Here is a 15,108-nt window from a genome sequence, read left to right as displayed (position 1 = left end):
GGATCCTGCTAACAAAGTCCATCTCAGGAGGAATGAGATACCCAAGCAAATATGCTCACCAGTTTTCCCACCAGTAATGACCTGTGTTGACTTCTAGTGTCCCTAATGCCAGTACCACTGCCACAGTACACATGACTGATGGCACTGGGTTAACAAAGCCTTTTTTAAAGGATTGCAAGGGTTGTTTGAGATGGAAGGGGGTACTTGTGCATATAATATATTTATAGTTTTCAAGTGAAAGTACAAATTTAGTAGGCTGAGGGAGGGAAGAAAGCAAACTCCTCTTCAAAATAATTAACAGTGATTATTATTTATTGACCTTTCCCGACAGCTTGCTAACCCCTAATTCTCCATTCTGATCAGAGGAGTGATCCAGGAAGCGGTATTACACATTATGGACAATGTGCATAAGGATGGTTAAAATCGGAGCCTCTGGCTCCATCACCTGACCCAACCTATAACCCAAACTGAAGGCGTGTTTAGGGACCCAATGCCATGTCTTTTTGTATGTGTAATTCTCACAAGCCATCAACGAACATCTTGGAGAGGCTTTTGTGTATTTCCAATCTCAGAGGAGAAAGGGAGAGAGCAACGATAAATTTCCTGCAATGTTAAAATCTTGTACCGTGCGAGAACTGGGAGGAGATGTAATCCCTCCCCTCTTGCATTTAAAAAGTGATCTAAGATCGCCCCATTCCTGTGTAACAAGCGAAGAGCAGCATCATTTCCTAGCAAGCCAAGGAACAAATGGAAACGGAACAAGAAGCGGGGGGATAAATCTGGTTTCTCTTCTGAAACTGACAACCAACAGTTTCCAATCCTCGGTCAATTCGTTAAGTGCTTGTGCAAACAACCCCAACACAAAAGCATCTTTGCCCAGAGAAGGGGCTTCTCCTTTAGTGGCTGTGTATGTCTCTCACACCAGCCGTGAGACTAAAGTCTTTTTTGGTGGGGGCGGAGAGGAAGAAGACAATGAACAAAATATAAACAGGAGGAGGAGAAGATCAGCGGGGTTCTCTTCACCCAGCGGACCCCAACCCTGTCCATGCGCCCCCAAACAAAGCAAGTCAGCCAGTCCCTTGTGGCTTCCCACCCCAGGATGGTGCCAATGCAAAACAACCCCTTTCTCGCATCCCATTCTCGCCCAGGCGATGGCAGCCCCTTCCCCTCCTTCTTCTCCCCTTCCCCATTCCTTCCTTACCTGTTCGGAAAAAAGCATCCACCTCGGAATCGGGGACAGCGCCTTCCTCCGCTGCCCCTTCTGCGGGATTCATGGCTGGGGAAAGAAGAGGCGAGCCCGGCTGCTGCTAATATCCAGTGAGTTAGGGAGGAGGAGAAGCAAAGGAAGAGAGAAAGAGGGAGGGAGGGATGGATGGAGGCGCTTTCAGCAGCTAGCCCAGCCGTGCACCGCCGGGATCATCCCTTCCATGGTGTCTGGTGAGCTCTGCTGGGGCTGCTGCTCGCTGGGCTTAGCAGCAGCTGCTCCTACTGCCTGCCAGTCGCGTGAGGTTTGCAGTCCCCTCCCGCCCCCCAACACCTCCAGCAACAGCAGGCTCTCTGCCAACCCCCTCTCCTCTCTCTATTGTTCAGACCTGCTCTGCTCTCTTCCCCCTCGCCTCCTCCTCCTCTCTTCTTTGCCAACAATGCCCCTTGCTGCACATGTGACTCCAGCCGAGCTGTATTTACATAGATGACAGTTCAATTCCTTACAGCAGCGGCAGCCGCCTGAGCCAGTATCACACCAGCTATTGTTGTTTTCCTAATGATCATTTCAACGAGCCTGGGTTATTCTGGCCGTCAGGACTTCCTGAGGGAGGCAGGAAAGCTGGGATGTGGATATTATAAAGGGAAGAGGAAGGGAGAAAGAGAGAGAGAGATTGTGTGTGTGTGTGTTTCGTGGGAGCTTTATCATTGCATGATCAAGGGACTTTTTTCTCCCCCATTCTTTCCATCTCTCTTAAATCAGCTAATCCACCCCTCCTGGCTAATACAGGATTGTGCCCTATAGTATATTCTCCTACGAGTCCCCTTCTCTCTCTCACACACACACACACACACCCTTACTAATGCTTGTTCTAGTCCTTACAATATGGATCATTCACCCGAGGTTTCCTTCCGATTTACAGATCACAATGAACATTCTTTCCTTACAGGCAGATTCAAACAAGACAAAAACCCACTGGGTGTGTATGAAAATACAATCGGGCAAATGAAGTGTGTCCCAGAATAGCTAGCTCCTGTTGAATTTCAGTTCAAAGAAACATGCAGCGTTGGTAATTAATGCAGTGACTGTAGTGCCAGTTGGTTTTTAAACAATATTTTCCCTTACAATATGATAGTGCTTGAGGGTATACAGAATAGTGCTGCCAATTCCATTCCTGAGGGTGCCATGTCCTGAATAGGTAGATGTGTGTGCATGTCTGAACATGTGTACTTAAACTTCCAAGAGGATTTCACTGATTTTTCCATGTGTGCTTTGCTGTACTCTCCATTTGTGTCATCAATGTGCATTGTTCTCATATCAAATTTAAAAGGTATGAGGCACTTTGCAGTGGTAGGTATCTATAAAAAGTGCAGAGAATCAAGTAACAAAACTGGGTTTTTAAGTATTCTATTACATAACATGCTGATGAAACTTCAGGTTTCTGAAACAGATATTTGAAACTGTGTTTGTTCTTGCAGGTACTTTCACATTCTGCTTTTTGTAGGCTTTGGGTTTGATGGGGTGCATGGATTAGTAGTCTGAAAATGGGACGGGAAACCAAGAGATATTGATTTCTAGTTCCAAGTCTGACAAGTGGCCTTGTCAAGTGATTTAATTTCTCTACCACAGTTTCACTATCTGTGATATAGGGATAACATTTATGCACTTATCTGAAAGGGGTATCCTGAGGAATAACTAGTTGCTATTTGTAAAGTGCCTTGAAGATGAAAAGCATATGTCCTACTGTTATTCCATGACATCCAGGTAATCAGATACTAATGTGAAAGATAGGGGCAAATGGTGAAAAATCTTTCCTCACTTTCTGCCATTCTCAACCTCATCAGCTACTATGATTCCACTATAGCCACACAACATATCCAAAACTGATAATCTACTAATTAAGGCCAGATTTTGCCATTCTATCTCAGAGTGACAATTGGAATCAGTGGGATTATTTGTGGAGCAAGGTACTATACATTATTAGTAGGGGGGGTACAAAACCTGGCCCTTTAAAAAAACCAAAACCTAAACTGAAACTCCACCATGTCTATCTTCTTGTTTAACCCAAACTTGACTCTGAACTTTCCTCTACCTCCCTTTATTGCTCAACTCTATAATTCTGCCTCTCATCCCCAGACACTGCCCACACCTTTTCTGAAACTCTTATTCATGCTTCAGCACCTTTCATCACGATTAAGAAAAGGTACTTACCTTACAGTAACTGGAGTTCTTCAAGATCTGTTGTGCATATGTATTCTACTCTTGTACCCCATGTGCTTGAGATCAGAGTCTTTTGGCAAGCAGTGTCTGCTTGGGCAAGGCATGTGCACTAAGTGTCCTTGTGCTCCAGTACCAAGTGCACATAGAGCAGAGCAGGCTTAACCACCATTCAGTTCCTTTGCTACTGCAGAATTCAGATATGAAAGAACTCTGTGGTAATGGGGATGGAGAGCAGGTTGTGGAATACATAGTGACATTACATCTCAAAGAACTTTGGTTATTGTAAGGTAAATAATTTTTCTTTCATCCTCTAGTGCGTGTGTATATATATATTACACTCTTGGTGACTCACAAGCAATGACTTGATGTGACGGCAGTAGGTGTTCAGAGTCTGCTTAAATAAAGTTTGCTTGCAGCTCTGCCAAAGAAGCATCAGACCTGGATGCTTCCCCCAAGAAGTAGTGTTTAGTGAAAGCATGGATTGAACACCAAGTAGCTGTTTTGCAGATGTCTGAGATTGTGTAAGGAACTGCACTCACCACTCATAGCAACCCCTTGTGTCAGGGTGTGATGCTGCAAAGGGTCCTCATCTCCAGCACCTCCTGCTGGCTGCCTGCATCTTGCTGGGTCTTCTATGGCTTGGCCCTCCAGACAAGTCACATACATTTCTGCCCCCTGTCAGGAGAACAAAAGGTTCAACTGAAAGTCCAAGCTAAACCATCCAAATAATAATTCTTCCACCCCTTGTCAGGCTCCTCTGAAGTATTCTTACTGGCAGGGCTGACGCTTCCACTAGGCGACTCTAGGCGGTCACCTAGGGCGGCAGGATTTGGGGGGCGACATTTTGCCATCCTCGGCAGAAATTCGGCGGCAGGGGGTCCTTCCGCTCTGGGTCTTTGGTGGAAATTCAGCGGCGGGTCCTTCACTTGCTCCAGGACCCGCCACCGAAGTGCCCCGAAGACGCAGAGTGGAAGGACCCCCGGCGCCGAAGACCCCAAGCCCCCTGAATGCTCAGAGGAGGAGCGCTGCCGCCTAGGGCAGCAAAAACCCTGGCGCCACTCCTGTTTACTGGCCCTCCCTCAGGATCTCCTCCACAAGAGGCCAGTCTGCTTCTACAGAGTTCTTCCTCCGTTGCTTGCTGAAGTATCGTTACTGGCCCTTCCTTAGGCCCTGCCTCCCAGGAGCCTAATCTCCTCCTGCAGTTGGTCTTCCATGCCCCTTCCTGAGGGGCTGGTAGGGGAAACCAGGCCCACCTTCTACTCTAGACTTCAGCCCAGGGACCCTGTATTAAGCTACTAGGTCTGCTTCTTCAGACATGCTGCTGTTTCCCTGGGCTGCTCCTGTCTCTAAGCCGCCTTGTGCTACTTCCCTGCAGCTTGCACTTAACATAGCCTCCCTTTGGTTCTCAGATCTCTGACATCTCCCTTCTCTGCTTAACTAACAACTCTTCTGCCCCTCTTGGGCTCCACTCAAGTGTTTTTAGTGACCATTCCTCAGGGCCTCTCCCACTGGAACCTGCTCCTGCTCCTCCTTTGTTGCATCTTAGTAGGTTTTCCCCTCACTGTCTTCCTTCCCCAGGGACTCTGGCAGCTTCCCCTAGGGTTCTTCCTGCTCCTTGTAGGCCCTAGCTCAGGACTTCCCCCACAGAAGCCTATGCTGCTCCCCATCAGTCCTCCTACCTGACTTCATGCCTGTCTAAGCACTGTCTCGGCTCCCACACGGAGAAGCCTGACCACACTCTTAATACAACCCTAAATCTACATGGATAGGATCTGGTGGTATCAGCCCAGAAACCTCATTCTGTAATCAAATGCTGTAAATAATTTAGGGGAAGATCTAAATGATTTGGTCTTCTGCAAATAAAAGGACAGGGCCCTGTGAACATCTAAAGTATGCAGTTTAGTCTCCCCGTGTGGTTTAGGGAAGAATGTTGGTAGATGGATCATTTTGTTTAAACAGAACTCTATAACTACTTTTGGTAAGAATTTGGGATGGGGTCTGAATGACACTTTATCCCTATGGAATACAGTATAGGGAGGTGTTGCCAGGAAACTATTTTCCCAATCCTTTTAGTAATTGCTACCAAAAAGGAAGTTTTCATAAATAATTACAATAAAAAGTAGGTTGCCAGGGATTCAAATGGAGGGCCCAATTATCCTGCCAAAACCACAATGAGATCCCATGGGGAGCAGGGTTGCTTATTGATAGAAAAAACATAAATCAGACTCAAAGATTTTAACCATAGTGTGGAGGGGCAGAGGAGGAAACTGTAGCTTTTAATAGGAGGGTGGAATGCAGAAATGGCAGGTGCACACTAATAGAGCTAATCAACGATCCAGAGCTTTTCAGGGACAGTAAATGGTCAAAAATAGTAGAAATTAGAGAGTCAACAGTTGTAGCTAATGCTGTTCACACCAAATCCTAAATCTCTTCCATTTAGCAGCATAGGTTTGTTTGATGGAATCTTTTCTACTTCCCAAACTGTTTTGGACATCAGAGGAACATGATCTTTCTATGTTTTACTTCAATCCAGCAGTCAGTCTTTGAGGTTGAGGGAGGATGGATTCAGATACAAGATGTTCCTGTTGTCTTGTGATATTAAGTCCAGAAGAAGAGAGAATGATTTTAGTAGACAAATTATTAAGAGCATCAACCAGGGTACCAAAACTACCTCAGCTGGGCAAGAACTATTGATATGACTATGGCAGCAGCTTGTCTGATCTTTCTGAATATCCTAGGAATCAGAGGAATTGTAGGGTAAGCATACATCAGTCCTGGGACCGCAAAATCAGGAATGTGTCCAACAACAATTCTAAGCTTAGACACCCTCTGAGGCATTTGCTGTTTGTTTGTTGTGAACACATCTAATGATAGATGACCCCACTCCTTGAAAATACAATGTCTAATTAAATCTTTGATCATCCACTTGTGGTCTAATGGGGGGGGGTGGACACTTGCAACACATGTCAAAGAACAAGAGTTACAGAAACATTAGTAACCATTTTTTTCTTTGAGCGATTGCACATGTCCATTCAAACAGTTCAACAGTTCAAATAGACTCTGTTCTCACTTTCAAATGGACAAGGCTTGGAGGACCCTTAATTCAAATTTAACATAATCTCTAGGTTGTTGAGAGATTGCATAGTGCAAGGCAAACATGTTGCCGCCCTGCAAATGTCCAATACTGGCATGTTAGCCACAAATGCCACAGAGGCCACCTGGGATCTAGTTGAATGACTCAAGATGCTATACAGTGGCTCTGCATTAGCCAACCGGTAGCACAGGAAATACAACCAGATATCCAAGTGAAAATCCTCTGTGTGGAAACTGGGCTGCCCTTCATTCTGTCTGCAAATGCAACAAACAATTGAGATGAAAATGTGAAAGACTTAGTCCACTCCTGACAAAATGCTAATGCTCTTCTAACACCTAGAGTGCTGATTTGCAGAAGGTTGCAAGTCAGAACAAAAGACAAGAGGACTTGCAGCCAGAAAGAAGAAAACCAGAGAATCGCACCAATACCAGGAAGAGGCAGGTCTTTCATAACTGGGATCTCTACTAAGAAGGACAGGCCAGTCACCAGAGTTGATCCAAAGAACAGAATGGTATGCTATCTCTGGGAGCTAAGATACGGATGTGGATCTGAGGCTGAAGAGGATCCTACTGGGAGCAGGAAAGAATCCATTGATTGTCCTTCACATGGGAACAAATGATATTGCTGAATTCTTGCTGGAACTCATCAAGAGACTATGCCAGGCTGGGGAAGACACTTAAAAAAATGGAGGGTCAGGTGATCTTCAGTGGGATTCTACCTGTCCCTTAAGGAGGAGAGCAAAGGCGAGACAAGATTATGATGATCAACCGGTGGCTCAGGCCATAAGGAGGTGTTCAACAACTGGGAGGCATTCACTGACAGAGAATTTTTCTCATGGGATGGACTCCTCCCTGAGTAAGGAGAGAAATAGACTTCTGGGATGAAGGTTGGCACAATTGATTAAAAGAGCTTTAAACTAGCAATTAGGGGGAAATGGTTGGGAGATGATCATGTAATCTCCACTCCTGAGTCTAATACTGAGCGGGAAGAAAATCAAGTAAGAGAGAATACAGAAATAGAGAAAGGAACAACAGACGATAGGAGTATGGACATCAAGCAGAAAGATGGTGTCATTGGTATTGCACTAACAGTCAGGAAGGTGATACTGGCAGTAAAATGGCTGTACCTAATTGGGTAAGAAAACTGGGCAAAGCCAAGCAGAAACAACTAAGATGTCTGTACATCAATGCAAGGAACGTAGGTAACAAAATGGAGGAACTAGAACTGCTGATGCAGGAAGTGAAACCAGATATTATAGGGATAAGAGAAACAGGGTGGAATGCTAGTCATGACTGGAATACAGGTATTGAAGAGTATGTGCTGTACAGGAAAGACAGAAGTAAAGGTGATGGAGTAGCATTGTATATTATTGATAAGGTAGAGTGTAAAGAAATTAGAGGTAATGGAATGGACACAACAGAATCTGTTTTGGTCAAAATCTCATTGGGGAAGAAAGCTAACAGAGAGACTCCATTGGGACAGTGTTTGGGATCTGCTACAGACCCCCAAGATCCAATATGGATATGGCTAGAGACTTCTTTAATATATTTAATGAAATAAATACTACTAGGAATTGTGTGATTATGGAAGACTTTAATTTCCCAGATATAGCTTGGAGGACAAATGATACTAGCAATGGTAGGAACCAGATATTCCTGGATGTGATAGGAGACAGATTTCTTCACCAAACAGTCACCAAACCAACAGGGGGTCATGCCATTTTAGATTTAGTATTAGTAAGTAACAAGGACCTCAAAGAAGAACTGGTTGTAGAAGACAACCTTGGTTCTAGTGATCATGAGCTAATTCAATTTAAAGTAAATGGAAGGATATACAAAAATAGGTCTGAAATCAGGGTCCTTGATTTCAAAAGGGCAAACTCTAAAAAAAATTAAGGGAATTAGTTAGAGAAGTGGACTGGACTGAAGAACAAGAATATGAATGTGAAGGATTCTTGGAATTACTTTAAGTCAAAAATTGCAGAAGCTATTTGAAGCCTGCATCCCCTGCAAGGGGAAAAAATTCATAGAGAAGGGTTGAACCCCAAACATCTCAAACAGGTTAATAAGAGAAAGCAGAAAGTCTGCAAGGAATGGAAGCTGAGAAGGATCAGTAAGAAAGCTACTTCTTGGAGGTCAGAAAGTGCATGGGAAAAGTGAGAACTACCAAAAACCAAGCAGAGTTAGAACTTGCAAAGGAAATTAAAACCAATAGTAAAAAGATTCTGTAGCCATATAAATAAAAACGAAAACAAGGAAAGAAGAAGTGGGACCACTAAACACTGAGGATTGGGTGGAGATTAAAAATAATCTAGTCATGGCCCACCACCTAAATGAATACTTTCACTCAAATTTTAATAAGGGTAATCAGGAGCTTAGGGTTCGTGGCAGCGTGGCTAAGGGAAATTAGGATATGGAAGTAGAAATTGCCACATCTGAGATGGAAGTCAAACACAAACAGGTTAATGGGACCAAACTGAGGGTAATTTCCCAGATAATTTCCATCCAGGAATATTAAAGGAACTTGCCCATGAAATTGCAAGCCCAATAGCAAGGATTTTTAATAAATCCATAAACTTGGGAGTCATAGCCTATGACTAGAGAATTGATAATATAATATCTACTTTTAAAAAAGGGAAGAAAAGGTGATCCAGGAAACTACAGGCCCGTTAGTTTGACCTCAATTCTATGTAAGGTCTTCAACAAATTTTGAAAAAGAAAGTATTTAAGGACATAGAGATCAATGTTAATTGGGATAAAATACAACATAGTTTTACAAAAGGTGGATAATGCCAGACCAACCCGATCTCTTTGTGAAGATAACTGATTTTTTTAGACAAAGGAAATGTAATAGATCTAATCTTCCTGGATTTCACTAAGGCATTTGATACAGTTACGCATGGGACATTATTAAATTGGAGAAGATGGGAATTAATAGGAGGAGTGAAAGGTGGATAAGGAAGTAGTTAAGTAGGAGATTACACCGGGTCATACTGAAAGGTAAATTGTCAGGCTGGAGGGTGGTTACTAGTAGAGTTCCTCAGGGATCGGTTTTGGGACCAATCTTATTTAAACATTTTCATTAATGGACGTTGGTACAAAAAGTGAGTGTGCGCTAATAAAATTTGCAAAACTGGAGTAATCAAAATGGGATGAAATGTAATAGTGCAAAATCATGCACTTAGGGACAAACAAGAATTTGTGCTATAAGATAGGGACGTATCAGTTGGAAGCAACAGAGGAGGAGAAAGACCTGGGTGTATTGGTTGATCACAGGATGACTATGAGCCACGAATGTGATGTGGCCATGAAAAAGGCTAATGCAATCCTAGGATGCATCAGGTGAGGTATTTCCAGTAGAGATAGGGAAGTGTTAATACCATTAAACAAAGCACTGATGAGACCTCATCTAGACTACTACGTGCAATTCTGGTCTCCCATATTTAAGAAAGATTAATTCAAACTGGAACAGGTAAAGAGAAGGACTACTAGGATGATCAGAGGAATGGAAAACCTACTTTACAAGAGGAGATTCAAGCAGCTTGGCTTATTTAGCCTAAACAAACGAAGGCTGAGGGGAGATATGATTGCTGTCTATAAATACATCAGAGGGATAAATACCAGCGAGGGAGAGGAGTTATTTAAGTTAAACACCAATGTTGACACAAGAACAAATGGTTATAAACTGGCCATTAACATGTTTAGGCTTGAAATTAGATGAAGGTTTCTAACCAGCAAAGGAGTGAAGTTCTGGAACAGCCTTCCAAGGGGAGCAGTGGGGGTAAAAAACCTAACTGGCTTCAAGACTGAGCTTGAGAAGTGAAGGGGATAGTATGATGAAACTGCCTACAATGACATGTAGCCAATCTGCAACTACTAGTAGCAAATATCCCCAATGGCAGGAGATGGGACATTAAATAGGGAGGGCTTTGAGCTACTACAGAAAATTCTTTCCCAGGTGTTTGGCTGGTGGGCCTTGGTTAAACGTTCAGGGTCCAACAGATTGCAATATTTGGGGATGAGAAGAAATTTTCTTCCAAGTCACTTTGGCAGGGACCCTGGGGATTTTTTTGCCTTCCTCTAAAGCATGGGCACGGATCATTTGCAGGTTTAAATGAGAGTAAATGGTGGATTCTCTTGTTACTTGAAGTCTTTAAATCATGATTGATGATGTCAGTAACTCAGCCAGAGGTTATGGATCTATTACAGGAGTGGGTGTGCGAAGTTCTCTAGTCTGCAATGTGCAAGAGGTCAGACTAGATGATCACTATGATCCCTTCTGGACTTAAAGTCTATGAGCTAATCACTGATCCTTGATGTTTCAGATACAAAGGATAGTCCAGAACATGATGAATAAAAGCAAGAACAGAGGGGACCCATTTCAGCCCTAACCAGATGGAAACCTCTTCCCTTTTAGCCAGGTAAATTGTCCTCATTGATGCTTTTCCTACTATTCAGCAATACCTCCTGCACCTCTTTGGAGCAGAACTTCTCTGCCAATGTTAGCCATGAAGTTTCTAGATCATTAGGTGAAGATCCTTGAGATTGGAGTGGAGGAGGCAGATACAATTCTGCAAAAGTAGGTTTTTGTGAAGTGGGAGCAACAGAGGGGGACTGATGAAGAGGTCCAAAAGCTGTGAAAACCAATGTTAACAGGGCAACACCAGCGTGATTACATAAAGGCCTGGTCTCCACTAAGTCCCCACTTCGGACTAGGTACGCAAATTCAGCTACGTTAATAACGTAGCTGAATTCGAAGTACCTTAGTCCGAACTTACCGCGGGTCCAGACGTGGCAGGGAGGCTCCCCCGTCGATGCCGCGTACTCCTCTCGCCGAGCTGGAATACCGGCGTCGACGGCGAGCACTTCCGGGATCGATCCGGGATCGGTTTATCGCGTCTTAACCAGACTCGATAAATCGATCCCAGAACATCGATTGCCTGCCGCTGGACCCTCCGGTAAGTGTAGACGTACCCTAAGACTGGCTTTGCCCTGCTTGACCTTGCACAGAACTGTGGGCAGAAGAGGGATGGGAGGGAAGTGTACAGCAGACCTCTAACCATAGCAACAGAAAACTATCTATCAACAAACTGGGTTGCAACCTGTTCTGGAGCAGAACTGGTGATGATTTCAGTTGTCCTTTGTTGTAAATGGATCCACTTGGGCTGTTCTCCAGAGCTGGAAAATGGACCTGGCTATGTCTGGGTGAACCTGCTTACGTGGTCTGCCAGCATGTTCTGAGCCCTTGAGAGGTGGGCTATCTTCAGAAGTACAGAGTTGCTGATGCAGATGTGTCCCAGAGTAGGATTGCTTCCCAACAGAGTAGTGAAGACTAGGTTCCTCCCTGCATGTTTACATAAAACATGGTGGTCATATTGTCAGTCAGCACTAATATCTCCCTTCCTCTGATGTGAGGAAGGAATGCCATGCAAGCTAAATCTTTATGTGTACGGTGACCATATATCCCATTTTGGCTGGGACAGTACCTTTTCTGAGCCCGGTCGTGGCTATCCTGACTTTTTTTGGCAAAAGTGGGCATTTGTCCTATTTGTTCTTGCCAACTTGATCAGTTGCCAAGAGCAAAGGGGACAAATGCCCACTGTTGTCAAAAAGTGGGGTGCTGATGAACATGCCGGGGGGGTGGGTGGCGAGCACCAATGCCAGCCCAAGTGGGGGGAGGAGAGGCAGAGGTCCAGAAGGGGGCAGGCAGGGTTTGAGCAAGCAGCGATGCCTGCCCCAGCCTCATGCGGGAGGCAGTCAGGGCTCGGGTGTGCAGCAACATCAGCCCCAGCCTTTGGGAAATATGATCACCCTATTTATGTGAAGATTGAGATTTTGGGGAGACCAGAGACATTGTATTTGCAGGTATCACAGGTGAGTCCCCTAAGCCAGATCCAAGGCATCCATGATTCACGTAAGAGATGTTGAGGTGGGGCTAAAGGAACTCCCCAGCATACATTGGTGGTTAGACCTGACAAATCTAGGGAGGAGAAGATGCAACTTGTTACATGTACTAACATGTCTATGTGGTGCCTTCTTGGAGAATATACCTCTGCCACCCAGCCATGAAGGGGTCTGAGGCGCAGTCTGGCATATTGGACCTCATAAGTGCATGTGCCATTTAGCATCTGAAACAGCAGCAGCCTTAAACAGTTCCTCACTGTGATGAGAGGATAAGCCTTCAAGTCCAGAATGAGGCTTTGCATTGCAAGAATCCTCATCTGCAGACGCAAGGCTCTGGCCATTGTTATGTCCAGGACCGCTCCAATAAATTCTATTTTCTGTACTGGAGATAACAAGTCAGTCCTACCTAGCAGACTGAGCATGTCGAGAGCAGAAAACCAGTCGCCCAGCTCCAGGAAAGGAAAATGGAATCTAAAGTGACTATCCAGAATTTTGATTTTTTATGAATTTGTTTAACTGCCTTAGATCAAAAATGGGCCTGACGCCCCCTTTTGCCTTTTGGATCAGGAAGTATCAGGATTAAAACCCCTTTCCTCTGAACAAAAGATGGACCTCCTCTACAGCTCCTACAAGGAGAAGCAATTGTATCTCTTGCAGAAGTGCTTTCTCATGAGAGAGGTCCCTAGGTCATTCTAAGTCCAAAGGGGAACTGCTGAAGTCAGAATACTAGGTTGAATAATGATCCGAGAGGACATGAGCCCCAGGAAGGCACTCTCTGCCAATGAGTTACAAGGCATCAGGTCCTTGGGTAGGGATGTTTAGCCATGAGGAGAGTAGAAGAGATTCCAGTTCCTATGAGACCTTAAGATCCTTTAGTACATACATTCTCAATATTGAAATGCTTTCTTCATTATTTACCACTCCCCAGTGATGATTTTATGTTTTCTTCATTAATAATAATGTTAAATAGCATAAGGCCAAGAACCAATCATTACAGGACCCTTTTAGAAACACACCCACTCAATGATTCCCTGTTTACAATTACGCTGAGACCCATCAGTTAGATCATTTAAGTCAATTAATGAGTGCTATGTTAATTTTATATCATTCTAGTTATTTTAATCAAAATATTGTGCAGTACCAAGTCAGTCAGAAGTCTAAGTATATTATGTCAACACTCTTACCTTTATCTGCCAAACTTGTATGCTAATAAAAAAAAAGATATGAAGTTAGTTTGACAAGATCTATTTTCCATAAAACCATGTTGATGTGCATTACCCTAGTTTAATTCTTTATTAGTCAAGTCCCATATCATTATCTTGCCCAGGATTGATGTCAGGCTGACGGGTCTATAATTACCCTGGTCATTCTGTTTACCATTTTTAAAAATTGGCACAACATTAGCTTACTTCCAGGGTTCTAGAACTTCCCCAGTACTCCAAGACTTATTAAAAATCAAATTAATGGTCCAGCAAGCTCCTCAGACAGCACTTTTAAGACTCTTGGATGCAAAATATCTGGACCTGCTGATTTAAAAGTGTCCAACTTTAGTAGCTTCTGTTTAACACCCTCCAGAGATACTAGTGGAATGGAAAGTGTGTTATCATCACCATGTCATGAGACTATATCATCTGTTTTTCCCCAAATACAGAACAGAAATATTTATAGAATGCTTCTGCCTTTTCTGCATTATTACTGATAGTTTTACCATTTCAATCTAATAATGAACCTATACCATTGTCAGGATTCTTTTTATTCCTAGTATCTTGTTAAAAAAAAAAAAACTCCTGATTGTCCTTAACTCTGCTGGCCATAGATTCCTCCCTGTGTCCCTTTGCTTCCCTTAGGAATTTTCTACAATTTCTAACTTCTGATTTATATTTATTGCTATCTACTTCCCCTTTTTTCCATTTGTTATTTATTTTACTTTTATAGCTCCTTTCACTTCCTCTTTAAACCAGTTTGGTTTTTAACCAATAGTTACTCAAATACATACACAAAGATTTACAACAAAGCAAAAAAGAGATAGGTGAAGATGTGGACACTGAGGAGCTCCACAGACCCAGATGGTGAAAGAAACTGAGTGGGGGTTGGGCCTGATCTGCCCTTTGTACCCTCAGTACAGTGGCACAAGAAAGCTTAGGTCTCATGCACAGCCCCAACGGGTACCACCGTTAGCCAAAAGACTTTGATTTCAAGTCCACAGGACTCAAGTGCAACAAAAGTAGAATACATATGGACAAGCACTCGAAGAAGAACTGTTATCCCCCCCTTTAGAGCTCTCTGCTACTCCAATTCCCAATCCAAACGCTGACTTTTTCCAGATTGTAGCAATTCATCTCCTTATCTCGCCTGTATAAAGGGTCAGTTCACACCCATCTGCAAAACTCTCAATATCTGCTCCTTCTCCCTTTTACCACACCTATCATAGTGAGGCTCCAATCAAAACTGGGGCCCCTAGGCACTACTGTAATACAAATATTATATAATCAGAATTCCCCATTGTCAGGACCAGGATATGGGCAGTCTGACCTAGTGGTTGGAGCTGGGGTCAGGAGTCAGGCCAAGTCAGAAACGAGGAGGTCAGAATCCAAGGCAGGTCAGAGGGCAAACTAAGAGTCAGGTGTCAAGAAGGGTCAGATTACCAAGAGATCAGAGTCTAAGACTGGCCAAAGGTCAAACTGAGA

General features: G+C 43.7%; 1 protein-coding gene across 7 annotated transcripts in view; it reads right to left on the bottom strand.

Moving 5' to 3' along the window:
- KALRN (kalirin RhoGEF kinase) overlaps positions 1–1,479 on the bottom strand; it is a 739,094-nt gene extending 737,615 nt beyond the window's left edge. Inside the window, exon 1 of one of the 7 annotated variants that reach the window (XM_034786199.1) lies at positions 1,202–1,479. In XM_034786199.1, the coding sequence (XP_034642090.1) occupies positions 1,202–1,274 (73 nt within the window). In that variant the 5' untranslated portion in view covers positions 1,275–1,479. The remainder of the gene's footprint in view (positions 1–1,201) is intronic. The other 6 variants (XM_034786196.1, XM_034786193.1, XM_034786192.1 and 3 more) reach the window with 6 other exon arrangements.
- Between the last annotated feature and the right edge of the window lie 13,629 nt (positions 1,480–15,108).

This window comes from Trachemys scripta, chromosome 11 (assembly GCF_013100865.1).
Source record: "Trachemys scripta elegans isolate TJP31775 chromosome 11, CAS_Tse_1.0, whole genome shotgun sequence".
Lineage (NCBI taxonomy): Eukaryota > Metazoa > Chordata > Testudines > Emydidae > Trachemys > Trachemys scripta.
Note: the sequence above shows the minus strand (reverse complement) of the source record. Positions and strands in the feature narration are given on the sequence as shown.